Source organism: Trichoderma breve, assembly GCF_028502605.1.
Source record: "Trichoderma breve strain T069 chromosome 7 map unlocalized scaffold00007, whole genome shotgun sequence".
Taxonomy (NCBI): domain Eukaryota; kingdom Fungi; phylum Ascomycota; class Sordariomycetes; order Hypocreales; family Hypocreaceae; genus Trichoderma; species Trichoderma breve.
Window position 1 is genome coordinate 1,754,137 of NW_026611593.1, and position 26,635 is coordinate 1,780,771.

Below are 26,635 nucleotides of genomic sequence, written 5' to 3' on the forward strand. Positions count from 1 at the left end.
CTTCCCACTTTTTAATCTATCTGACGCTCGCCATTCGGCCCATCCCAATCTCCATGCTTATTAGATGCCGCCTTTTAGATACCTAATATCACCCCAATATACGATACGAACATCGAATCTTATACCTCGTACCATGTGAATACTGTACTAATTAGTAGTATTCGTATCTGTAGCATCCGCTTTTCTCGCGTGCTCGTTCGGTCGTCTCCGAACGTTGTAGTCCACTGTTTCTTTCCATATTTCCTTCTATCCTTCTATCCTTGTTCTTCGTTTCTTCCTCTTTTGTTATACCGGATCCTAAAGAATGGGACAGAGTTAGATACCACGTAATAGCCCGATATATATACCTTAGTAATAGCAAGCAGCTCGGCGGATATACAGTTTTAGACACCTAGCAGACATATCCAGTTCATTCTATCCAATACCATCTTGGCACTATATCATAGACTACTTTCAATTTTATACACTTATAATATCTCCATATCTTCATTTCATCTATTATCTGTACATCCAAAACATCTTCACGCTTGCTAAAAAGTTTAGAGTAGAAAATCATCATACAACGATGTTGTTCTTTTTGAATCATAGCTTGCGCTTCGCATAAACTAGAATCTTCGCTAGAGCAAGCAAACAAAAAAAAAGAGGGAGAGAGAGAAACGTTCGAAGATGACGGAGAAAGAAAAACCACAATGCCTGTCCACCCGAGGCTCCTTTTGCCCATTTTGAAGTCATATAATATAGCCCAAATGCAAAACCCTAATCAGGCAAGAGAACGGGACGGAGCAGGATTTCGAATCCCATACTCCTCCTTCTCTGCCATACTCTGCAGCTTCTTCTGCCGCCACGAAACATCATCAAGACGCAAATCGCGCACAAGGGGGTATTCTTACACCAGCAACGAACCATCTCGTCCAATCCACACACCAAAACCTCTAAGCGACTCGGAATGCTGCATCATGAATCAAAACAAGGACCCCACTCGTGCTGCCCCCTTCTTGCAGAGCAAACAAGAAACAAACTCAAAAGCTCGGGTATAACATGAAAAAAAACAAACAAACACAATAGGGGAAGAAAACAAATTTGGCTCCCATGCCTGAACTCCTTGTCCCACCAAAAATTGCCGCAAATAGCTCTCATCACATTGCAGTCTGGGATTGCAACTAAAAGACTCCGGCCCTTGGCCATGCTCTTTCCCCTCTTCCTCCTTTCACCCGTGTACTCTCGGGGCTTCACGATGCAGCTTCAACAGGGGCGCTGCGCTCTCCAATGGGTGTCGGTACGCGCCGCAACGGTGGGAGCTCGCTGGGTGGCTCGCCTAATGATCCCAACCGGTGGCTAGGCGCCAGTCGTACACTCCCCCGAGCACCTCTAATGATCTGGCCGTTGTCGACTCGGTCTTGAATCATTTCTTCCAGCATATTGTTCATCTCATCAATACTCTTCGTCCTCCTCTTGGATTCTTTTATCGTGGGACTCCATGGGTGAGCACTCCGCATTCCATCCTGTGATTGGGGTGACCGAGGCTCTGTCATCGCATCAGCATTGTCCCGTGAGCGAGCTGCGCTTCTCAAGGCAGCCAGCATGCGATCCTTGTCGTCCAGCCTGGCTCGTAAATCGGCAATCTCGGCATCCTTCTCCTTCAGCAAGGCAGCTACACTGTGATCCTCGCCCACCATGATGCCCTTGGTGGGTACCGAGAAGCCAGACGATGTCCTAGAAGAACTGGCTCGGCGTGCTTGGAGCAGTCGTTTTTCAAGCGTCGAGATGTATCGATTCTTGTCCGCCAAATCGGCCTGTAATGCTCGGTTCTGCGCAGTCAGGGAGGCCATCCCATCTCCGTTCTCCCCGACGCTATCCTCCTCTGCGTCAATGATTTCAGCGGCTTCACCCGACGACATTCGTTTGGCCCCATAGCTGGACCTCCGTCCAATGGTAGAATTTGACGCTACTGACGCCGTCCGCTCCAAGGGTGACCGTATTGAGATGGCAACTGACGATCGAGCTGATCCAGGCACCAACGAAATCTGTGAATATCGTGCAAGCGCGCTCATGGTGCCATTCGAGTTGACACCAGCTGACTTGGAGCTGAGAATCAATCGGTTAAGGTGATCAATTCGTTCTTTCAGCGCCGTCCTTGCAAGTTGCATTTCCAATACCTGCTCCTCGTGCCGTTCAGCCATCTGCGCTGTTTGAGCACGGTCGTGCTCAATAAGCTCCTTGATCTCTTCATCATTCTTCTTGGTGGCCTGAGTCTCCAGCTCCTTTTTCAATTCCTGAATCTCCATCCGATATCGTTCCAAGAGCACCCGTGCAGCGCCATCTCCTCCGGCGCCTAGTGCTTCTTCGGCCCTCTTGGCATGACTGACGATACTGTTCTTTGCGCGAGACGCGAACTTGAGGGTATTCAGAGTTTCGATGGTGTGGTTGGCAGAAGTTGCCGCAGTTCCAGTCACTCCAAGCGCGGCCGTGCAAAGAATACTGACGAGTGAGTTACCAGAGAGGGCCCCCTGAAGCAGACGCGTCAGTTTGCTGTCTCTGTAAGGCAGATGCTTGCCATCTTTATCGCCGCCTTTATCCTTCCATTCGGAGAGCTTTGCAATGACCGTTCCGAGAGTGAGAAGACTCTTGTTGATGTGCGCACCCTCTTGTCTTCGCTCCTTGGACTCTGCAGCCTTTTCTGAACCAGCAAGATCGATCAAGCTCAAAGTAGAGACTCGAACACCTCCGGGCACGATGGCTGATCGCTTGTCGCCGGCGCCTGCGCCAGGATTGGCTGGCATTCGCTCTCGGCTTTCAACAATGATTTGGACGACGGCGTGACTTCGAGAACTTCGGGCGTTGAATTGTGTGCTGGCTGTTCGGCGGGCTTGGTCGCCTCGAGCTATGACTCGAAGCAGCTGCGTGGGACTCTGGACAATTTCCTCCTTCAGCGGAGTGGCATAGACGCCACGCTTGCTGTCTTCTCGCAGCTTGATTTCCTCTTGAGGAGCCGCAGCGCCACCGGCAGAGGCCATGCTCAACAGGTCGTGAATTTTTTCGTTATAAATTTCAAGGTAGCTCACTCTCAGCAAAAACTCGCGAGAAGGTGTTTCGCGAATGTAAGAAAAGATGTCTGTAATCGCCAAAGGGATGACACCAGGTGAAGATGCCGTTCCTTGCATGGAGAAGGTCTTGCCAGTTCCCGTCTGGCCATAGGCAAACACTGTACCATGGTATCCTTCCATTACTCTGCGGACTAGGCGCTTGGCCATGTGGTCGTAGACGCGGGCGTTGTTATCGTGAGTCGTAAAGACATTGTCTAAAGGAATTTAGTCAACACATCTCTCATATTGAAAGTGGCGGGCTTGGGACGCATACCATAGTAATAATCGCCCCCTTCTTTTCCTTTGTATCCGATCAGAGACCTTCGGCCGTCGACCATCCATTCTCCGTCGGCGTGGTTGTCGTTTGTTGCATCTGGTCGCACTCGGACGCTGACAATAACATTGCCCTTTATTTCGCCAGTCGAGGCTCGTTTTTCAGAGGCGCTGCCGGACGCGTCGGCGGAGTCTTCGTATGTCGTTGCTGAAGTGGAATAGGAGCCCTGAGCAGAGGAACTTCGACTATGAGGGGGGGACGATACACTGATGACACCATCAGACATGCGGACGCTGCTTATGAATTTACCTTCGGCACTGCCATTTAACAGACTCGGCGTGGGCGTTGGAGTGTTGCTACTGGCTACGGAGTCTCTGGCGGACTTTGGTTTTCGCGTAGAGCGAGCTTTGTCGCCTCCTGCCAGAGGGCTGGACGGCATGCTGCCGAATCGATTGTCGCCCTTGGGAGGTTTCGGAAATGAATTGATGCTAACAGCTTTTCGGAGTTGGCCAGCCTTTGGCATCGGAGGAACTGCACCGTTGGAGGAAACGGTAGATGCTGAGGAGGGTGCTCGTAAACCGCTTCGGGGCGCATTTGGTGTCTTAGGACTCGGGATGGAGGCTATGCTTTTCCGACTCTTGGGGACGGAAAGAGTGGGAAGAGAAGTGTCTGAGGGCCCCATCGAGGGGCGAGGGCGCGGAAGAGCGGTCGCCATACTGCCTTCGGGTTGTGGTATAAGAAGCGCAGTGGGTATAAGAATTATGCTGACTGGCTGTGCGTGATGGCTTGTGCGTAGTGCTTTGTGCCCTCAGAGGCTTCAGCCGTCCATGAACGGCAGATGCGTTGGGCCAGATGTCGAATGGCAGAGGTAATGCAGCGCTATCGGGTGCAGACAGGCCGCAAGAATGGAGACAAAGTAGCCCGACCGACGGGGGGGAGTAAATTACTCAATAACACAGGCGAAACAGCGGTACCTGGTAAAATATGATCATGTTAGCATTGCAGCCTGCAGCGAGTGGCCTGCCTATCCTTTGTCGATATGCAGCCCACAAGGCGATTTGGGTATGTCGCTGAGGATAGGGGGCTGAGAAGCATCCACGATGGAGGGGGGGTCATACCGCTCTCTCCCACAGAATGTCCGGAGAAGTCTTTGCGTGGTGTGTAGCGAACAAAGGCGAAGCGGAGCAACTGGGTCTCAAATCCCAGCCAGAGATATCCCGACCTGCGATGAACGAGATCCGCTTGAAGAAAAAAAAAACAGAGAGCAAAAACAACGAAAAAAAAAGAAAAAACAGGGTGACTCGGGGCGAGGGTTTCTTGTCGTCGGTGGCCAACAGAAGAGCGGTGGATTTTCCTTTTTTTCCCTTTGGGGAAAACTAATAAGATTTGATGACTGATGGACCTGCCGATAAAGTACCGCCGGGGGTGGCCAACGGACAAGTCGAGAACCGCAAGGCAACACTCGAAGCTACAACAAACTCGACGATGAAAAACTTGCCAGATGGGTTCTGGCTTCGGAAGAAAGAAAGAAGATGTAAGCAGCTATGGCTTATGGAGGTGCGATCGTGTGCACCAGCGTCTAGTTGAAGGGCGATTTGCGCAAAAGAGACTGGATGCAAAAGTCACGGGAATGGGCGCGCGGACAAGGGCGATTGCAGGGAAGGCCTTCGGGGGGACGCAGCGAGAGATCGATGTACATAGACAAGGGCCAGCGGTCTAGCGGTGCTGACGTCGCATATTCGTACAAGTATCCGACAAAAGAGATGGGAATAAAGACGAAATGAATGGAATGCGGTTCCAGAGCGGGAGAAGGAGAGTGAAGGTTTTGCAGTGGAAGACTTTGCGAGAGACAGAATGTCTTGCCTCGCCCAGGGCACATGGGCGAAACTATCGATAGGCAATGTACAAGTAGGTGAGATTTGACTGAAGTGGCTGCGTCCAGTCCGAAGCACACGCTGCGGTACATATGCATGTACATGTATGGACCGCATCACATCCAAAGAACTGCATAGATTGGTTAGTACTCATACGTACATACATGCAGATTGGAAATTGGCCTCGGGTGTGATTCAAGGGCCCTCACAAGGTGATTGCCGTAATTTAGCATCCAGCCCAATCCTGGAGGTTTTGCTGCTCGCACCGGCAACAACAAAAAGCTGCACTAAACTGGTTGGTCGAGCAATGGCAACTCGCAAGTGGTACGAAAAGGAACATCCACATCAACTAAACTAAGCGGACAGCTGCCTCTTCAGCCGGCAGCTTGGATTAGGCTGGGCAAGTCCGGGCTAGCGCGGCGATTGGTCCCTGGGCGCCGCCCTGGCTGTGGCGCCACCTCGCGCTAGGGCTTTGGCGCTCTAGCGCTGCAGCAGGTGCAAGGGCCCCCCTGTGTCGCCAGCCACTGCAGTCATTGTGTGGTGCTGCGAGCCCGGGAACCTGCGAACACGGCTGCAGAAGGACACCGGGCACATCCAACTGATGCGTGAGGTGCTGCAGGGAGACACGCAGCTTTGAGTGGAAATACAGCACGCGCTACCCCGCTGCAGCTGCATTTGCAGCACTAAGTGAGCCTCCAATTAGCGACCTCACGACCTGACGCGCATTGTAGCCCAGCACCACAAAACTCAATTCTCTTGGTTGAAGCAAAGTACAGCGCGTCCAAGCTGCATGTACCTCCATGCTGGGGAACATCCAACGCCGTCACCCGTCGCGTCGGTCCTCCACACGAGGCTATCCGTTAATATGCACACGGGCCACTCCTTACTCACAGCACCATCTCTCTAACACGACGTTGTCTTCGCTTCCCTTCAATTATTTGCCCGATATCAATGTCCATCATGCAGATAAAGAAGCAATAATAATGCATCAACATTCCACCACTCACCTCCTTGGCCTTAATATAGCATAACGAGGGGAGAAGGAAACCAAGAAGAAGACGAAAAAGAAGAACCTCATCCACCACCTATCTCCCTCACCCGATCCCTCAACCAATGTCTTCCCTCCGTCTAAGCCGCGAGGGCCAATTTCAGAGCCTGTCCTCGCCATGCCCGATTCCCCGAGAATGGCACCAAGAATCAGGGGAGCATCCCGGGACTATGCTGAAGAGGTCCAAGTTCCCTTTTTAGCTCCCCTAGACATTTTCTTTAGCGTCAAAGGGTGCCCTCGTAACAATTGAGTCTATATTAGTATCGCAAGTATCGGCGAGTTGACAGATGCAACATGAAGAAAAAAAAATTGGTTGGATCTGCTCTTCAGCCACCCCCAATGGCGTCTTTTCCGCATGGCCGACCACGCTGGATCCAAGCTGAGGCAAGGGACTATCGAGTCTTTCGTCTCCATCGTCATAGGCCACTGTGTCCATGTTCCAGTGAAACATGCAGCTCGTGTCTGTGATGTGATGTGATTCCGACGAGAGAGATTCGAGTCATGCAGGCACCGTCTGCAAGGCCTCCGGCAATTGACCGCATTAGCACCTGCGTCCGTTGCTTGCTTGGCCTGTACGACATCTGGATGCAGTAAAACGCTTTCCAAGGGTGTCGACATAATTTCTGATATGGATGGCATGCTAGTACCACCTAGGTATGGATCTACAAAGGTGATGTGAGCCTCTCCATGCTTTTAGCATCGCGAACAGAGCAAATGCCTCCATAAAATGTGACTCCGACTCCAGATTGCGGACACGGCTCCATCTAGTTCATTTTCTTTATCAGCAACAACAGAACTCACACGACTTCAAGTTCCCAATTCAGGACTCCCAATGGCCATTGTGGCGCCAAGATCCCGACTTCAGCTCCCTCGCTAAAGACCGATGACGGGCGTTTTGCCTTGCTTTGGCTCAAATCTCTTTTCTTCTTCTTTGGCCCCCCTGTTCGTCGCGGGTTCTCAAGCCAACAAAGCGACGCGTTCTGCAAGGCACGAGGTCCAGAACTCCAAAATGCGAGAATGTGATCAGTCACACCAGCTCTAGGCCGGGGGCTCCAGCATTCTCATCCTTCAAACGTAGACTCGGCGACACCTTTCAGCGAGCCATGCTCCAAATCTCAATTTACACGTGCGAATAACGTGCAGCTTCTCGCGGTGCTTCTATAAATGCACCTTTACACCACAGCAACGTGAAACACCCTAGAATAACTGTAATTCCCGTTTTGGGTAGCACAGACCGTTCTCCGGAATTATATTCATGCTCCCCCCAAGATTAGAGTGCGTATTAATACGGCTCCAGATGATGGACGATTACGATTGCGCTTTTGCATAGGGAAATCAAGATGAGAACCCCTGGTCTATGCTCTGGTCGCTGAGGCAATCATCACCAGAACGTGCCACGGTCGCAATTCGTATCAGTTCTGCTGGCTAGTCAATGTCAGACGGAAGCACACCACCGTGATGAATTGTGACATTTCCGTGGCTCCGCCGTCTATCATGCACGGGACAGGGGCCGATTGGAATGGCACATGTCACCCAGAGGCTGATCGTGGAGCTACGTGAGAGCCATCGTTTGATCATCGCTTTAGCATAAAGCACGGTCTACAACTTGGACAAGAGCACGCGTGTTAGTGTCTATCCGGTTAGTGAGTAGTAATGGGGGTTTTGCTCGTATCCGAGATAGCTGTACATGAACTCTCATCACAAGTCACAAACGACACTTCTTGTTAAGAGCCATGCTGTATCATATGAGTTCTCCCAATCTTCAATCCTATTGTCCATCACAACCAACTTCCATCTACAAGGTATAGCGGAAAATAAAACATGAAGATAATATGCAAATCATTCATCCATCCAATCGTATCCCATGAACCTCATGCCTCAACGTCAGGGTTCACATATCAAATTTCCATTCAACCACATGAAAGCAAGACATTGATATCTCGGCAAATATCCTCCTCACCAGCCCTACCAGGCTCAGGCTCATCACTCGCCATCTCGGCTATCATTATTGGCATAAACGATTTCTCACTTATACACCCCAGGGACCCCCCTTCAACGCCACATGTGTCGAAATAATCACCCTCCCAACGCCCTCACTCCCCTTCCAACACTCCCCGTCTCAAAAACCTCAACGATGCCCAGCCCAACCGCCTGCCCCAGAACCCACTCCCACTCGACACCCCAAAAGTCCTTCCACCGCGTCCCGTAAAGACCTCCTCCTTCAAACCGCTCTCGAAACCAGGCCTCCGGCGCCTCGCCCCATCTCGTCTTGTCCAGCAACTCGCGAAGCCAGTCCACCGCCCCCTCCGCGAGCTTGAGATACCGCCCGTGTCCCGGCACCGCGATGCGGAAGTCGGACGCCTCTGATGAAGCCAGCGATGAACCCGTCAAGGTCGGCGCGCCGCCGCTACCGCCCGCAAGATGAAGCGCATTCTGGCCTCCCACCGCCGAGACGCTCCCAGAGGCAAAGCGGGACACGTGATGGATAGAAGTCAAGGTCGTGCGATCTTCAGGACGGACATGAAGCGTCGTCCCCGGCGCGGCCTTTAGCGAGCTCGTCAGGAATCCCGCTCTCACCAGCTCGTCCGTCTGTGCATGCGTCACGGCGCCCCTGGGAAGCGTCTGAGCCGTAGGATTCTTCTTCAGAAACTCGAGGAACTGCTCTTTGGCCCCTTCAGACATGCCCGTCTTGCGCACCATGGCCTCCAGATCCGATGTCTCAATCAGGGCCTCGCCCATGCCGCCTCGCCGCTCGACCCTCACTTTGCGCAGCACGCCGCTTCGAGAGAGCTCGACCACTTCGCGCTCCACCTTTGACGGCGAAGTCAGAATCGCATTCAGGTGGCCCAGCGTGACGATGGGCGGCACCGTCAGCCTGTAGTTGAGAATCTCAGCCGACCGCGTAGACTTGAACCCCGTAGGCGGAACGGGCGTGAACATGCCGTTTCGAACATATCGCATCGCCTGGACCACGTCTCTCAGCGTCAGCTCCTCCTGGAGCAGCTTGACGACTCCCACGTCCGAGAGCTTGTCCTGAAACTCTGCATCCAGGTCATTTTTCGCCGCCGGCCTCTTGGCCTTCCGGGGAGACTGGGATGAAGCCTTTGCGGTGCTTGTAGAGCTCTGTCTGGCCGGGCTTGGCCTGCTCGGCTTCCTCACCCGGTTGGATTTGCCCAGGATAGAGCGTAGGTTTTGTGGCATTTTTTTCCCTTTCTTTTTCTGTGAATTGACGTGCCGAATTCCTTCTTTCGACTTATTCAGACCGACGCGACGAATATGAAACTCCAGTCTCCGGTGAGTGACTCCTGTTGCCTAGTGTATTATCATCCTGTCATGTCAGGCACACATCGAGAGCAACGTGGCGAATTCGCAGACGAGTGAGAAATCATCTGAAAAAGTTTCATCCAAAATGCCCAGAATGTAGAGAGCAAGCCATGAATAGGTATGAAGAGAGTTAGTTAGTACTCAGTCGCCGTATGAGTAATGGGCAAAATTTAGATTCTGTGGCAAATCATGAACCACTGCTCTGAAAATCATTCCATCGGCTTACTAAACTTAGATCAAGAGCAGCCTCACTACGCGTATTAGTCGCAAATAGGCAATTTGAAGCCAACCATTATCTTCACTTAGATTTCGCTATAAATTTCAGTTCCGCTAAATCAACAGTTCCGCAATGCAATTTGACCAACCACTTATGCCCATGCTCTCCCTCCATTAATGCAAATTCGACAGCACTCCAACAATTAGCCAGCTGTAGTCAAAATATACGACGTAATTGCGCTCATCCGCTCACTCGTCAGCTTCAGCGAAATCTTCAAAAACTCCCTTGCAATCTCTGGATCCTTTTGCTGAAGCCTCTTCCAAGACTCCTGCCCCATCATCCAAACAGTGCAGTCCCTCTCGACTTGCGCTGTCGCTGTCCGGCTCATTTCGGAGAAAAAGGGCAGCTCACCCAAAGTAGTTCCCGCGACGATGCTTTCGCAAAACCAGCCTTGTGGCAAGTCATATTCCGCTCGGATGATGCCACGCTCAAGGAGGTAGAAACCGTCTGCCGGCTCGCCACGTTTGAAAAGGACTGTGCCAGCGGCATATTCCTTACGCTCAAAGTACGGAGTTGCCTGGAACCAGAAGTCCTCATTCTTGTCGCTCAGTCCCTGGAAAATCTGCAACATGAGCCGCAGAGGTTCATTAAAGCTCTGCCATCTGGACCGGCGTTGAATCTCCACACTGTTGAGTGCGTCCTGGGCCGCTTCAGCAAGATGATTGCGACGTGGAGAGTTGAACGGAGCATCAAAGGAAGCCAGCGTCGCCGAAGTTGTTGGAACATCTAGGTTGGCGGTAGTATGCTTCGTCGAATTCAGCTCTTCTTGTCGGGCGTAGAGAGTTTTCAATAACTCGTTCTCGCAACTTTCTAGAGCCGAGTTCAAGTCTGGCAGCAACATAACTTCGATATTCCCGCTGCCTAGACCTACGGCCCTGATGCTTCGACCAAGTTCGCTGTCGGCATCTATGCCACTCAAAATAAGGCTGACGCCCTTGTTGTTCAATAACCGACTGATTGTGTTAAAGGCTTCACCAGCAGAGTAGTCAAGCCCACTGACGTGCCACATATCGAGAATAAGGAACTTGATCGGCTTCTTGGCAAACGCGTGATCGTCTAGGAGCGCTCGTATCTTGGCTTCCACGCTGACGACGGTGCCAAAGAACAGATATCCAGTGAGCTTCATGATGTAAATTTGCCGGCCGACTTGTTGCAAATAGTTGTCCTGTGACGGATTGCGTCTGACGGTAGATGTCACGACTTCACCATCATAGGATGCTCGAATGGCCGATACTCTTGACGTCTGGATAACGAGTGATATAAACGCCAGTAATATTCCAACGCCAATGCCAACCACAAAGTCATAGATGCCCATAACTAGGACGATGATGATGACGGTGGCATACTCTGCAGGCCTAAGTTTCTTCCGTGGAAGCCATACCGCCTCAAGAAGCAGCTCAAATCCTAGGTCAAAAATGAGCGTTCCGACCATCATGACGGGGATCCATCCGATGATGCTAGGGCCAATGACCATGACTCCGAATGTTAGAATCGCAAGCATATAGCCAGCAAGCCGCTTGTTGCCTCCGGATCGCAAGAAGAAGACAGTATTGGCGTAGACTAGATAGTTTTGAATGCTACCTATGCACCCTGAAACGAAGTTGGAGTATCCATGAAGCTTTAGCTCCTTGTCTAAGTCGGCATTGTCTTCTCCACAGTTGAGCGCCAACGCGGGGACATTGATAGGAACGTGAAGAATGCCAAAGAAAGTTAGGGCAAACATGGCCGGGATTACCTGAATGATTGCACCCCAGTTCACCAATTGAAGTTCTGTTAAAATCGTTAATATTGATATTGGTGAGAATGAGGCGAAGAGAATACTCACGATACAAGGTGTAAAAGTACCACCAAGGTTCATCCGGAGGAGGTCCAACGAAAATCCAACCGTGATCTCGGAGCGCGCTCGGATCCAAGGTATCAAGAGAGAAGACAAATAGGTAAAAGACTAGTGGAATGGCCAAGATGAAGAGGGGAAGGAAGTACTTGGATGCACCCTTCATCTGGCCATAGAATAGAATAATGGCCAAAACAAGAGGACAGACCCAAAGAGGAATTGTCTTGGTATCCATGAGCTTTTGCAGTGTATCGAGGTTATACTCAAGGCTGCCTTCCAGCCGGGCGGAAACCTCGAAGCCGGTAGCTATCAAGAACCAACCAACGCCACCAATACATCCTATTAGGATATGCCTGGGGATAAATCCGACCATAAAGCCAAACTTGAATCGGCCCATAAGGTAAAACACCAGGCCAGTTAGCATAGAGCTCAAGGCATAGGCGACGATCGTTGTGGCGATGACCGCGTCAGGATTGTCTTCGCCAACAATATCCAAAATCTTGGCTGCCATATTGTGGAAGAAAGGAACGACCTCAATCTGGACCAGGGTTAGATAAAACGGCTAGATGCAGTTGGTATAGGACAATTTATACGTACAAGTTCAGATCCTACAGCTCCTCTGAATATGCTGCCTGTGGAAAAGACCAGCTGTGCCACAATTGTGCTGACATAGTATATAGAAATACCAGCAGATCCCAAATGAGAGAATAGAGGAGTTCCCAGTGGAAACAAGATCATGCCTAGTCCGGTCAGCCAAGTTCGTTCGGTGATAGTACAGGAAGTGCTTACCATATGACAGGGCGTCCAAGATGTTTAGAAGTAAACCAACGGCAACGGCTGGAAGACAGGAAACTGGCTCCACCACGATAGTCTCCCAAATGGCTCTTCGATTCCAACTACGTGGACTAGATGCTACCTTTGCGATTTGGCCGAGATGATGCTCCATTTTCTGACGTTGCTCGGCAAGTCCACGCAGCCACCTTCGTCGAGCTTGAGTCTTTTGGCCTTCGATATCGAGATCGACACTGCTACTGGCTCCTGATCCAGACTCCTGCCTGCCGAGAAGAGGAGTATACTCTGATGCCTCTGATACTTCGGGTTCGCCCGTCTGTGACTGTTGTTGTGTCTCATCCACGTGTGACGACTGGGATTGTCCAGCATCGACATTGTCGAGCCGAGCTTGCGGGATACTTGTCTGCTCTGTCACCGACGATGGAGGAGATGATTTCTTGAGTAGATTGGCAAGCGCAGAAGGCCCTTCTTCTCTCACTGCGTTCTCTCCATCCTCTCTATCTTCCGGTGACGGCGGCTCAGATACTTCAGGTATTGTCCCTGACGAAGGGCGTATGCTCATGCCTCCCTCAATGGAATCGGCATCTCCAAACTCTGGGCCGAATACATCTTGAATTGACGGTCTGTTTCTCTGGAGGAAGCTCGGGCGACGCTGTGTTGAGCCATCGGACAGCAAATAGCTTGCCAGCTCGGCGGTATCTTCGCGAACACTCCTCGCATTCTGCGCGCTGTCCACCGGAACTACTCCTACAGTTAGCGGAACATGGCGTCTGATCAGTATGGCACGAAACCTTACCCAATTGATCTCGCATTGAAGCATGGATGAAGGAGCGAATGGGTTCTTTATATCCTTGCTGAGATCCAACAGAGGAAGAGAGCTGCTGGTGTTGCAAGGTCCCAGCTTCCAGCGTCGAGCTCCCAGCGTGACTCGCCGCGTCTGTGCGATCATTGTGTGACTGATCCATCTGTGAAACCGAGCTGGAAGCTCTCTTCCGCCACGGCGAGAATCCTAAGACAGAGGACGACATGTTTGAGCATCCAATGGTGGAGCTCTGCCGACGAGCTGATCGGCAATGCTTCAATCACGAGCCGACATGAGCATATGGGATCGGGTTCAGAAAGACTTGACGCGGGATAGGCGGCGATTGAGGATGACCAGAGGCCCAGGCTATGTGCGGAGCAGGCAAACGAACTGGAGGAGAAAGAGAAGAAAGGGTGGCGCAAGCAAGGAGAAAAGACATGCAGAAGAGAGTTGAGCATCATCAAGAGATAACGGCTATCAGGGATTGAAACTTTGCTAAATCAAGAAATTTCCGGGGCGGTGGCGCCGAGGCCGGGCCGTGCAAATGAAGCTGGACCTTATCGCAACGAGATTATGAGATTGTCCGGTGCCATATCTTTACATAACGATTCATAATTGCAATTGCTTACTCGCACATGCAGCCAGCTCTGCGGCGGTGGTGCTAGCAGACTTGCTTGCTCTGATAGCTTCAATTGCTTCGCGGCACCTGGATGTACGTGACCAGTGACCTGCAATGCGATCGATGTGCGCTCGGCTTGTAAATGGGCATACCTCATCCTTCAGGCCTAGCCTCGTCCACCACCCAATGAACCGTGAGATAAATGCCCACTCTCTGCACGTCTTCTGCAGCTTTAGACTGCATTAGTGGGCGGAATCGAGAACAATCGACGTTGCACCATGTGCGTTTCACTGATCTAACGCAATTTCTCCCCCAAAAGTCACGAGTGCGCGATATCCTCTGCCGGTAACAACATATCACTCTCACCAGACAAGGGCATTTTGGCTATATACTGCTCATGCTTTCGAGCTTCAGCAATGGAGAGGCCTCCAGCTATCAATAATGTCGCATTGGTTCTTCAGTCAACCTGGATTGTGCTGCCTTGGATGAAAAGTGGAAAGTGAAAAATGAAAAGTGAAAGTTGAAACTACTATAGCCGTGATGTAATGTAACCGAAAAGTCAAGTCCCCCGAAACACCCCCTCCGGCTCATCCACCGCTTTTTAGACGAGCCAAACGTAAAGTCATTATCCTTGTAACACGCCAGTCAATGTCATGATGTGATAATTGCGCTGCTTCAGTGTGTCCAAGCCCCGAAAGAAGCCTTCACCTTCCTCAGTAATTGATTGACATCTCTTCGTGTCTCAACCTCAACTTAAATCGAAACAGCGCTCCTACCATAATTGTCTTTCTTACTGTATCATACGTTGGTCCTTTTTTGTAGAGGAGGGGCCTCATGATACGTGTGTACAACTGTCTCAGCTGAGCTTCTGCAGATATCCTTGTGCAATTAACCGCTCTACGTCTCCCTGTCGAACGTAGAATTGGCTGTTCTTTGTCAAAGTAATTGCCCTGTAATCTCCTGGTAAGCTTCATCTTCAAGTCAAATATGGAGCTCTACTTACCCGTATTCTGTCTGAATCTCACCCGCATCTTTGAGAACACGAACGTCGATGAACAGGTCCCTTGGTGGCTCTAGGCTACCAGTGAGATCAATATCGGTCCACTGTCCCTTGTAAGCTGCCAGTAAATCGCCGTATTGTCGCACATAGTCTTCCTCCTGTGGGCTGAGACTGCTCGTGGATCCATCGCCGCTCGCCACTCCTTTGCTGCCGGATGCACCACCGTCTCGTACCTGCTGGCCAGACAAGTCAATGACATCCGCGCCATTCCAGACAAGCTCTTCCAGTTTGTCGGTGCGAGTTCTGTGATATGCCAGCAAGCACCGCTTGTTTCTGCGCATTGAGATGTGATTCACAAGAAGTGTGTATGCTACCGCCTGATCCTCTGCTGGGTCGAACGAGCCCTGGAAGGGCTCAAGCAGATCATCAACATCTTTGTTGAGATCTCTGACTTCTCTGGTCACTGCACGAACAAGCTCAGCTTGGTATGGAGGCAGATGTGCCAAATTCTGAGTTCTCTTGGCGTGTTGGACCTGCGGAAACTGTGAGACGCGTGGTGGGAAGCCATATCCAGGACGAAACGTACCAGTTTGATGCCCAAGTCTCCATACATCTTACAAAAGACTCGGATTTATTATTTTGCTTGTGAAATTGGCGTTACTGCTATTATGTTGAGCACTCTGAATCCAGATAAAGAGCCTATTATGCGTTGCCAGCACGTTGCGAGAAACAGTGTTCAATGTCTTATCCTTGGGTGGAAATCCAGCTTTGGTTTGGCGGCTGCTAGAAATCGAGATCACGCTGAGGCCCCACCATCCTCAACCGCCCTACAGGTACAGAGTACTCGTGCCCAATCGCGAGAGCTGGCTTATGAACGCTGATATTACAGGAAACAGTGTTTCGATACACTCTTTAAAAAATAGCTATTATAGCAGATACTAGAAGGATGCAGTCATAGCAATATGTGGTGCTGAAAAGCTACTCCCATCCAATTCATTCTTGATTGTAGATTTCTGCGTCACGACGCTAGCTGTGCAGTTCAAACACTCATTTGCCATGATGTTATTGGAGCAGTACTCTTCAACGGTAATATTTATGAAAAGCTCTAGACTATAAATTCATGTATAGTACTACTACTATAAATTGGCATTAAACTAAGCATCACCTTACCTTTCACCGGGACAATCCGCCGCAGGGTTGCAATTTTATTCAACAGCTGCTGTTCCAGCTAGATTGCCGATGTGTCATGTCCAGCTTGAACATTGTCCTGAATTTCATCTTTGGAAGCTAAAGCAGCACACTAGTTAGCAATGCTGCTGAATACGCATGGTAATGAATTTCGAGAAAGAAAAAGTGTCATGGCGTAGAGTTCAGTGTTGCACAATGTGCTTGTTGTGTCGTCTTGCGGCGGGTCTTGAGGCCGCCTCCGAAACACGGACCAATGTTTTTCATCATAATGTCTCCGGGGATTGCATACTATGAAGTGAAAAGAGAAATTGAATTCATACCTGTCGTTTGATGCTGAAAGTTTCCGTCTGAATATTAGTACTGATGCCATGAGCATCTCGATCCAGCTGGCGTAAGATATATCGCCTGAGAGAAATGTCGCATCTCTCGTAGAATAGCTGTGCAGAGACTAGCTATTCAATAGATTTAGCACAAAAAGTGCTTGATCGAAGAAGTCTTCGTTTGAGATAGAAGAATAGAAGGAGAAAAAAATTGGCTGCAGAGGGAAGCTTATTTATTTGATCGACAAAAAATTGCTGCTCTATCGATATGGGATAAATATCGGCCCGAAGCCCCACTCTTGCTCCAAGCTCGACGTAAGAGCTCCTGTAGCCTACAGTAACGCCCGCCACCAAGCTGGCATGGACGGCATATGGAGTTCAGCATCAAGCAAGCCTAACCTCAATTCTGTACGGACCTCTCTTTCACAACATCAACGAAACGGTCCTAGGCACAGCTCACCGGGTGTTTCACAATGCCGATTGCACCTATAATCACATTCAAGGCCGGCCAGTGTGACGTCGACGTAAGTTACTCGCAAAACGAACGCCCGTTTCATCCCACCTGGCCACTGACATTACTCTTCCTACCTAGACATCGTCGAAGCCATACAAGGTCACGCCACAGCCTGAGCCTGGCTACATCTATCTATATTCCGAAGATGGTCAGTAACACTTGAAGCTGGCTAATACTTGAGCAACCATTAACACCGAATAGATCTGGTGCATTTCTGCTGGCGACGACGGGACCAGCCTTTGGATGACCCCGAACTCGACCTCGTCATGGTTCCCACAGACGGTAGCTTTCTCCCATACGAATACAAGACCACCCCTCAGCCCACAGCAAAGACCAACGGCCGCATATTTGCCCTGAAATTTGCCTCTTCCTCCCAGCGCCATCTTTTCTGGATGCAGTCTAAGCCCCAGGGACGAAGTGGCGAGGCGAGCTACTTCAGCCCCCGGGATCGCAAGATCGGCGACATTGTTCACAGACTCTTGCAAGGCGAAGAGGTTAACGTGACGCGGGAGCTGGCCGCTGTTCGAAACAATAACGATCACCAAGACGACGAAGATGAAGCGATGGAGGACATCGAGGGCCACGGCCACCAGGATCACCACGCGGGAGGCAGCGGCGGTGCTGGCCCCGATGCGACGGGAGGCGATATAAGAGAGGAGGGCGAGGGCTCGAGAGAAGGCGGAGCTGATGGAGCAAGAGCGTAGGTAACCCCCCCTATTCTTCAAGGCTGGTCACGACACGGCCCGTGCAAAGGTTGTCTGGTTCCAATCACTGGTCTCCGAGGGTCAAGAACATGTTTTTGGCATCAAAATGAAGGCCAATTAATGTACTAAGAAACTTCCTTGTACCTTTGAACAGAGCTACGCCAAATGATATCATGATTCTACCACGTGACTGAAGCAACTCGGAGACGACGAAGCTAATTTTCTTCCAGAGCTTCGTCTTCAACCCCTGATGCGGCGGCTGCAGTAAGAAACTTTCTCGATTCCCTGAGAGGCCAATCCGGTCTTTCTGGAGGACAGCAACAGCAACAGCAAGCAGATATTGCTTATCCTTACCTGAGCCACCTTCTACCAACATCCATCACAGTCCCCATCGTCGATACCCTCTCAGCTGAGCAAGTAGACTCACTTCTCAGCTTCCTACCACCAGCTGTCATTGTGCTCGCCAGTGGCACAGTCGAGCTCGACGGTAGATCAGATCCAACGGCTGATCAGATCAAGGCTGCCAACGAATCATTGTCATTGGTGCAAAAGCAGGCCTTGTTGAAGAAGGTCCTTCGAAGCCCCCAATTCCACCAGGCCTTGGGGACGTTGACAATGGCTCTTCGAGATGGAGGTTTGCCCAGCGTTGCCGACGCACTCAACGTAAAGGTTGAGAATGACGGATATTTGCAACCTGGAATTCCCATGGGTGGTGGCTATGCGGTCAAGGCATTCATTGATGGCCTCAAAAAGACTGTCAAGGACAGTAGACAGTAACTGCTGACTGATACCTGTTATGTCTCACGATATCAAGTAGAGGGCATTGATGCTCATTGGTATATTTACGGTTCTCTAGCAAGAGAGTGAAATAATTCGTACCGATTTAATTCGTCTTCTACTTTTGCCTTTCACATGTTCTTGATGACAGATATTTGTTTGTAAAAATGGCTGTACTCGAAAGTTTGTTCCATGAGAGTTCCTGGATGCAGGTACAGCCTGGTGAAGACTGCTAGCAGTGGGGCTATTGGTGGGTTGCAGCGCGCTAGGCTATTGATAGATGCGGTGGGCACCCAATTTACAGCGGCATCTTCAATTCATTGTTGCCTCTCCACTGTTGGATTCCTCACATGTATCCATTCCAGAAATCATGACCCGGTAAAAACATCTCCTCCTTCTCCCATCTCACTACTCTTCAACATACACGCGATGGACCTGCCTTTCCCGACCGACGTACAGGAATTCGACAGCGATGAACGAATCTCGTTCTCTAAGCTAGACAACAAGTTCATCGCGGTCCATGATGATGGAACCGAATTCGAATTCGATGCCGACCTGAAGAAATGGGTTCCTACGGAAGATGAGCCATTGGAGGACGATTTAGACGATCTTAGAGAATACAGCGGAACACCTGCAGATGAGGATACGTCAAATAAGAAAAGGAAGCAAGGAGTAGAAAACGGGGATGCGGTAAGTTTGATTCGATTCCGTCCTGTCATGTGCTTGCCCGCAGCATCATGGCGCAACTCCAGCGAGTGGCTGCTCTCGCAGAATACTGACGACTTATGCCTCAAATAGAACGCCGATGCCCCCAAACCTGCGCGCCCAAACAAGAAGCAAAAGCCTCCGCCTCAACCTAAACAAAACACAGCCGTCTACGTGACTGGCCTCCCCGCCGATGCCACGGTCGACGAAGTCCACGACCTGTTCTCTCGCAAGGCTGGCGTCATTGCTGAGGAGATTGACAGCGGAGCGCCGCGAATCAAGATGTATAATGACGACAAAGGCAACTTCAAAGGCGATGCACTCATCGTATTTTTCAAGCCCCAGAGCGTCGATATGGCCATCATGCTGCTAGACGACACCAATTTTAGATTTCTGCCCAGCGGCACGACGGAAGGAAGGATTCGAGTCCAAGCCGCTGATTCAAGCTACAAAAAGACCCAATACGACCAGGAGGGGGGTGCTCGCGAGGCAAGCAATGGCAATGGCCAGAAGAGACAAAGGAATGAAAGGGATCGACAGAAAATCATCAAGAAGACACAGAAGCTTGACGCTAAGCTTGCTGACTGGGATGACGATGATCCATACGCGTCATTGGTGCCATCTAACACGAAGCGGGACAAGACTGTGATCCTACGGCACATGTTCACTCTCCAAGAGCTGGAGGAGGATCCTGCTGCGTTGTTGGAAATCAAGGAAGACATCAGAGACGAGTGTTCCAAACTTGGCGCCGTCACCAGTGTGGTTCTGTACGATTTGGAGCCTGATGGCGTGGTTTCTGTCAAATTCAAGACGACGGAATCTGCAGCTGCGTGCATCAAGCTCATGAATGGACGAAGCTTTGGCGGCAGCACTGTCGAAGCATCGCTCTCGGTGGGCGAGAAATTTAAGAAGTCGCAGAACGAAGCCAACGAGGACTCAGATTAAAGGGGGAAACAATGGGAAGAGGTACAATGGCTATTTTCTCTTTCCCAGATTTTATCATTTTGTAAATTGCATTGATAGCTACTTATAAAGTAGTATTGACTGATACCCCTATAAACTTACAATTTTCACCCATGATTGTCTGCCCGTCCAAGCCACATACTTGCTACCCATGATTCAATACTCATATCGTTGCTAAAGATTTCATGCTATATGCCATAACAAAAATAAATCAAAGAGATAAACGCCATCCGCTGCAAAGACCCTAAAAAGAATAAAATCCGTTTCAAAAGAGGTTAGATCCTAGGAGAGAGGTAGTACAGGGTTCATTTGGCGTTGATATCGACATCTTCGGCAAGGGTGTACCAAATGGCAGCGTTGATGATCTTGCCCACGATTTCAAGTTCCATGTCATCTGTAGATACTGTTAGCATGATTCCATACGAAAGATTGGAGCCTTAAAAGATGATACAAAATTCTTACCTCTCGGTGCATAAACCATGACAAAGTCCTGAGACACGGGCATCTGGATGAATCTGTTCTTCCACGCCAACGGATGCCTCTGTCCCCAGCCCTTTTGCAGGATCTCCTTGATGTCATTCGGGTGGAGACACATGTGCATGGAGTGATCGGAATCGTGGACGTGGGCAATTTCGCCCTGGCAGTTGGTCTGCAGCGGATGTCTCGCAAAGAGGGCCAGGCCGTGCTTCTCCAGACATGAACGCTCAGTGCCAAACTTGTGTGGGTTCTTCGCACTCAGCCTCTCCATGGCCCTGCGGAGGGCGATGTAGCACTGCCGGGAGCCGTGTTGGTCGAGCTGTCGCTGGGGTGCGATGCCAGCTACAACAGGTCGAGGGCCAGCACGGTAAGGGAGATGCTTCCCAGCCAGCACGCCCGTCTTGGGGTCGCGGCTTGGATCGGGCAATGGGGCTGTGAAGGGGTCGCGTAAGGTGAGCATACGCAGGTAGGTTATCCGGATATATCCCTGGATAGTCGACGGCGTGCCTCCGGGCCCGAGGTTGAGGAAGTTGTGGTAGTCATTGTGGACGAGCAAGGCGACGGGGATGAGGCACACGACTGCCTCGGCCAGATATGAGTCCAGGAAGTGGATGGCGAGCACAACGCCCAAGGAGACGATGAATACAGCGGTGCCGTCTAGTGTGATGGAGATGGGCTTTTGTTGGACAACGCAGGAAGCTTTCAACAAGTCCACCTCATCAACGGAGTGAACTGAGGATCGTTCGTCGACATCAGGAATCAGAGACAGAGACGTTATTGTCTCGGTTGGAGCAATTGACATGGACATGACGGGCAACGTAGGGGGAGGGCAAGTATTGGTATAGAATTGATACGGCCACAGACAGTTTTAAGCCACTAGCATAAGCCAGCTACTCGTACGATATGCAACTGGTCTAAGTAGGCGGTTGACACATGTGAGGGAGTCGCGGACAAGTTATATGGCCCGTAACGAGGTGTGAAGAGGCAGGGTCTAGGTCAGGGGGACGTCCGGCGGTCGGCGGCAAAGGATCAGTGGCGGCTGGATTGCCTGGGATGTTTTTCCTTCAAGTATTGATTAATTGCATTCAATTGGATCTTGTGCAGGTGGTGAGGAGATTGCCGGACCCAAAAGAGGAGAGAGCCAATGGCTTGAACCGGTTAAGTTGTCGAGGGCCTGGTGATGGTGGCTGAGGGTTTGAGTGAGGGTTTCTGCATCATATCACGTTCCACGAGGTAAGGGACTGGAGCCGTCTTCGCTGATCCTTGATCCAGCAGATCACGAGGAGGATGACTGTATTTAGCCTTATGACGTTGGGCTGATGTCGGTTGGAGAAACGATGCGTTCAAGCTTTCACCCATTGCTCCAAACTAGAGACGCTAGGCGGTTTACATGGTGGCGGGCAGCTTCTTAGCGACGAGCCGATATTCGAGGTTTAACTGGAGCTTATGAGGATTCGTGTTGCTCACTAACATCAGTATTAACACGGATAAAAGAAGTATCACTTCTCTAAAGAGGGCGTGAAACAGGTGGCCACCCCCCTTTTCCGTGTTGCGTTCCGTCTGTGACACAAGGTCTAGCCTCGCCCGACTCGAAGGTGGGCAAAAGACAGCAAACACAGTTCCAAAATAGCTTGTTAAGATCTCACGCCGAGAGCCCCGACGAGCTTGTGGCGCAATACTCCGCATTGGCAGCACGCCCGGAAGACCGACCCGACGGCTGGGGGCCTGCTTTTCCCATGTCGTGTTGGCAAGTTCCGGGGTCATGCGTACTTGGAAACGAAGCACTTGTTGTAAACGCTGGACTGCCTATTGGCCCAAGTAGACTTTGACTGCCTGGCTAGTACGGTAGGTAGGGATAATGTATGTAGGGGGCCGTTGCTCACCGATAGATGGACCGGAGTATTACTCGTACTTTCTTTTGTGCGATGCCTCCTCCATGGACTCGCTTCAGAGGTTCCGCTGAGCCGGTCTCCAGCTCCAGGCCTCAACTTGAGAGCCGCATAAGAGCCACCCAGTTGGCCCCCTTGGGCGAGTTATTGGTTTGGGGCCGATTTAGGAAATCGTTACGGATAATGGGTAACCGGAACCTTGATGAGCTCCGTACTTGTACATGAGCGGCATGCACTGGCATCTCCGCACTGAGACCTCACGAAGATGCAGGGTAGCACTGCATCGTCCCTAGGCTGAAAGCTAGCAATGCTTAAAAAGTGCGAGTAATACCCCGTGGTTCGGTTGAAATCCGACAAGTCTGCTCTTTGGGGCTCTGGATAGATCTATTTTAGTAGCAGAGCATAGCACACGGATAACACTATCTAATGTGATTGATGATTTGAGCAGCTGCTGTCAGTGATATACCTAATCCCAGCGCTTCTTGTCTTTAGGCTGGATCAATATGAAAGATGTTGCTGGTTTGAGGGCTCTCTGCCCAACCAATTGACAGGCTTAGGCGCTATCGGGGCGTTGCCCAGCAACCCACCGCAGCCAATCCCACCACTATCGTTCATCCCTGTTGCTGCCAAGCTCAGCTCAGCGTGACATGGGCCGCGACGACTTTGTTGCCATTTTCCACCCGAAAACTTCGTTGTGCGGGCTGTTATCTCTCATGCATTCCATCATTTCCTCTTGATTTCGCGAATTGGTGATCGCGCAAGAGTAGTCGGCTGCTGTTCTTTTGGCGTCTTATTTGGCTGAAGACAGGGCGTTTGGACCGCTTGTTTACAGGACTGACGCAGACCGCATCGCTACTTAACACTGCACAAGCCGCCCTGCAGTGCAAATTCGCCTAAAGTGGAAATAAGAGAGAAGAAGGAAGAGAAAAACATCGATTGGTGGTATGAAACACCATTAGGAATTCTTCATTCCAGCTTCACGCCGCTAATTTCGTCTCTCCGCCTCATAGACAGCGATCTTCCATGCGTCTCTCAAATCCGTTGCGGCGGTCCCGCGAAACGCGGTTGCCCATGTACCAGAACCCCAATTCGCCTGCAAAAGAGCGCTCCTCCAACGATGGCTACTATTCCTCCTCAGACGGCGACTCAGAATCATCATTTTCAGGTCCATCCTCAGACGGGTCAAGAAACGTATCCGAGTCATATCCTGTGCGACCGCTGCTAGTTCAGAAGAGGAACCAGAGACCTACCTCTCAGCGACCGGGTGGTTTCTACCCTTACAGATTGCCACCGCGAGTTATCCGCTATGTCTTTCTTGCGATAACTGGGCTGATAATCCTCATGATTATCAGCCTGGTACGGGCAAGTCAGCTCGAGAACTGGAAAGTTGCCAACGGCCAGGTAAACAGTCGGCCGGCGCCTCCCCCTCTGTGGGAGAAATTTCCGTTTCTGGAGAGGTATTATGGCGGCATACGCACTTTGGTTCCTTTTGAGGAGAACAAGCCCGAGTATCCCAAGTCCAACGAGCACACACCATCGAGTCCGGCATCGCCCGCCCAAACCGCTTCAACTGGCGAGGTGGAGAGTCGCGAGGCTGGATTCCCTACCAGTCACTCGTGGGAAGACTACGCTGGACGAAGTAACGAGACTGGTATCAAGGAGTGCTTCCTGGATGCTGCTGGCAAGATTCGCCCACCACCGCTTCGTTATTACAACGGTCGACCCAGTGGCTTCCCGTTGCATGTCACCGGCTCTTATGAAGTCCTTAAACTACCCGAAGAAGTTTGCTTTGAGCGCTATGGAAAATTTGGCCCTTATGGGTTTGGATATTCGACGCGCACTGGTGGCTTAGGTACTGGAGAGAACAGCGAAAATGAAGGCGCAGATTCGGTTTGGGGATCCGGTTCTCGTGTAGACTATCGCGAGGTTAACTGGGCGGAAATTCAACAGCGCTGCTTCCAGGCTAATGCTGGTCGGTACAAGGAGTTGCCGGCAAAGACACCCTCCCCCCAAGGCTTTTATATTAGCAACTCCAAAGGAGCAAAGGTCAAATCTCGCGACTCTGAGCCGAAAGACGACGGCAAGACGAAGACTGCTGCTGAAAATGCTAAGGATGAATCCGACAAGAAGGGCGCTTCTACAACCGAGGTGGCCAAGCAATCACGAACCGCCATTGTTGTCAGGTGCTGGGACGAGTATCTATTCCGAGAAGATGATTATGCCAACCTTCGATCGATGATTTCTGAGCTTTCATTAGCTTCCGGAGGCCGGTACGACGTTCATCTACTAGTTCAGGTGAAGAACGATGCCAAGCATCCTGTTTGGGCTGACCACGAGATCTACGAGCAAAGAATTCGAGACTCCATTCCAAAGGAATTCCAGGGTCTGGTCACTCTTTGGACTGAAACGCAGATGCTCTCCCTGTATCAGGGTATCTATGATTCGTTCAGCCGAGGCCCCGAACTCCCAGTTCACGGAGCGTACCGCGGACTCACTATGGCCATGCAGCATTTTGCATACTTGCACCCTGAGTACGACTATTTCTGGCAGTGGGAGATGGATATCCGCTATACGGGACACTATTATGACCTGCTATCTAAGCTCGAAAACTGGTCCAAGGCTCAGCCGCGGAAGGGACTGTGGGAACGAAACTCGCGATATTATTTCCCCAACGCTCACGGTACCTGGGAAGACTTTTCACAGATGTCCCGCGTACAGAGCGAAATGGGAACCCCTGGAGCCGATAATGTTTGGAAGAACGTGCCCGGCGTTGACGGCCAGCCCCCAGAGACTTCCACGAGGAAGAAGATTAAGACTGTTTGGGGCCCTATCCGTCCTTCAGATGAAAACGACTGGTTTGAGCATGAAAAGGATCCCGTCCCGCCGTCTTCGTATGATACCGACCACTACCAATGGGGAGTAGGCGAGGAGGCGGACTTGATTACTCTGAATCCCATCTTCGACCCAGAGGGCACCACATGGGGCCTGAAGGATGACATTACGGGCTACAACCGCTCAATTCCTTTCCCTCCTCGGCGCGCCAGCATCATCACAACGTCTCGAATGTCAAGGCGCCTTCTCATGACAATGCACAGGATGACGGCACACAAGAAGCAATTCGCCTTCCCCGAGATGTGGCCCGCGACAGTTGCTCTTCAGCACGGTTACAAGGCTGTTTACGCACCACACCCCGTATATATCGACCGCAGCTGGCCTCTTGATTACATGGTCCAGACATTCAATGGTGGCCGTGATGGAGCCACTGGCGGATCAAGGACCAGTCTCTTCGGCGACCGAGAACACAACCTCAGGGGATTGACTTGGTTCTATAACTCTGGTTTCGGGCCCAACTTGTACAAACGCTGGTTGGGCTTGAAGGTAAACAACGACGGTGGAGAAGAGTTTGAGAAGACAGAGGATAAGAGCCGAGCTGGTTCGGGAGTCGGCGCCATGACTGGCGGCGAGGGTCGCATGTGCCTCCCCCCTATGCTTCTCCATCCCGTTAAGGAGGTGGACATACCTATTGAGGCTCCTCCGCAAGAGGAAGATGCGGCGAATGAAGTGCCCGAATCAGACCCAGAGGCCTGATCGTCCCGAGCTCAGCTGATTTTGCTAATGCAGTTTTCTTTTTTGGGGGGCGACTTATTGAGCATTAGGCGTCGCTGTTTGTTGGATACTCTTTTTCCTTTCTTTTTCTTTAGACCTTTGGGTATATGACATGCAAGTCGTGATGATAGAGATACCCATGTAATACGATGGGATGTATAATCCGTACGATACTATATACTCTTCCATTAGAGCTGGGAGATGATGAATTGAATGCTGTACATATTGATTGTTTTCTGTCTAACAACTCGTGGATCCTCCCGCCACTCCTCTCTTTGCGCAATGTGGTGGTATATTGTCAGGAAAAATGACTAGGCTTAACGACAAGAGCTTCTCTTTGTATTGTAATTTCTCATGCGAACATAAAACCATTATTTTTATGCCCTTGAACTTCCACTTTTTGTTTCGATGCGATATCGTCCCCTGTTGCCTAGAACAAGGTGTTCCTCTCCCCCCAATACTCAGAATCCCCCCCTTTTATGCCAATTGAATGTGCAATTGCCCGCCAGATGTTTTCTTCCTAGCGCAGACGAAGCATACAAAGACTATTCTCCCAAAAGCCGTC

General features: G+C 50.8%; 8 protein-coding genes across 8 annotated transcripts; 3 read left to right on the forward strand and 5 right to left on the reverse strand.

Moving 5' to 3' along the window:
• Positions 1–1,229: 1,229 nt before the first annotated feature.
• T069G_10744 (kinesin motor domain-containing protein) lies at positions 1,230–4,039 on the reverse strand (the record flags this gene model as incomplete). The annotated part of the gene is made up of 3 exons (XM_056177954.1): positions 1,230–1,637; positions 1,695–3,298; positions 3,358–4,039. 3 exons carry the CDS (start codon positions 4,037–4,039, stop codon positions 1,230–1,232), a joined length of 2,694 nt encoding a protein of 897 aa, XP_056024244.1.
• Positions 4,040–8,355: 4,316 nt separating this feature from the next.
• T069G_10745 (serine-threonine protein kinase 19 domain-containing protein) lies at positions 8,356–9,480 on the reverse strand (the record flags this gene model as incomplete). Its single annotated transcript, XM_056177955.1, has 2 exons — positions 8,356–9,369; positions 9,439–9,480. The coding sequence occupies 2 exons, from the start codon at positions 9,478–9,480 to the stop codon at positions 8,356–8,358; spliced, it is 1,056 nt and encodes a 351-aa protein (XP_056024245.1).
• Positions 9,481–10,022: 542 nt separating this feature from the next.
• Positions 10,023–13,534, reverse strand: T069G_10746 (sulfate permease family domain-containing protein; the record flags this gene model as incomplete). Its single annotated transcript, XM_056177956.1, has 7 exons — positions 10,023–10,189; positions 10,232–11,650; positions 11,706–12,252; positions 12,312–12,454; positions 12,504–12,858; positions 12,922–13,253; positions 13,303–13,534. 7 exons carry the CDS (start codon positions 13,532–13,534, stop codon positions 10,023–10,025), a joined length of 3,195 nt encoding a protein of 1,064 aa, XP_056024246.1.
• A 1,249-nt stretch (positions 13,535–14,783) lies between these two features.
• T069G_10747 (GINS complex protein domain-containing protein) lies at positions 14,784–15,540 on the reverse strand (the record flags this gene model as incomplete). Its single annotated transcript, XM_056177957.1, has 4 exons — positions 14,784–14,877; positions 14,931–15,085; positions 15,161–15,460; positions 15,514–15,540. The coding sequence occupies 4 exons, from the start codon at positions 15,538–15,540 to the stop codon at positions 14,784–14,786; spliced, it is 576 nt and encodes a 191-aa protein (XP_056024247.1).
• A 1,368-nt stretch (positions 15,541–16,908) lies between these two features.
• Positions 16,909–18,430, forward strand: T069G_10748 (proteasome complex subunit rpn13 ubiquitin receptor domain-containing protein; the record flags this gene model as incomplete). Its single annotated transcript, XM_056177958.1, has 4 exons — positions 16,909–16,959; positions 17,028–17,097; positions 17,151–17,649; positions 17,884–18,430. The coding sequence occupies 4 exons, from the start codon at positions 16,909–16,911 to the stop codon at positions 18,428–18,430; spliced, it is 1,167 nt and encodes a 388-aa protein (XP_056024248.1).
• A 429-nt stretch (positions 18,431–18,859) lies between these two features.
• On the forward strand, positions 18,860–20,080 carry T069G_10749 (RNA recognition motif domain-containing protein; the record flags this gene model as incomplete). Its single annotated transcript, XM_056177959.1, has 2 exons — positions 18,860–19,120; positions 19,229–20,080. 2 exons carry the CDS (start codon positions 18,860–18,862, stop codon positions 20,078–20,080), a joined length of 1,113 nt encoding a protein of 370 aa, XP_056024249.1.
• Positions 20,081–20,403: 323 nt separating this feature from the next.
• Positions 20,404–21,383, reverse strand: T069G_10750 (uncharacterized protein; the record flags this gene model as incomplete). Its single annotated transcript, XM_056177960.1, has 2 exons — positions 20,404–20,492; positions 20,561–21,383. The coding sequence occupies 2 exons, from the start codon at positions 21,381–21,383 to the stop codon at positions 20,404–20,406; spliced, it is 912 nt and encodes a 303-aa protein (XP_056024250.1).
• A 2,104-nt stretch (positions 21,384–23,487) lies between these two features.
• T069G_10751 (uncharacterized protein) lies at positions 23,488–26,052 on the forward strand (the record flags this gene model as incomplete). Its single annotated transcript, XM_056177961.1, has 4 exons — positions 23,488–24,316; positions 24,380–24,440; positions 24,492–25,656; positions 25,699–26,052. 4 exons carry the CDS (start codon positions 23,488–23,490, stop codon positions 26,050–26,052), a joined length of 2,409 nt encoding a protein of 802 aa, XP_056024251.1.
• Between the last annotated feature and the right edge of the window lie 583 nt (positions 26,053–26,635).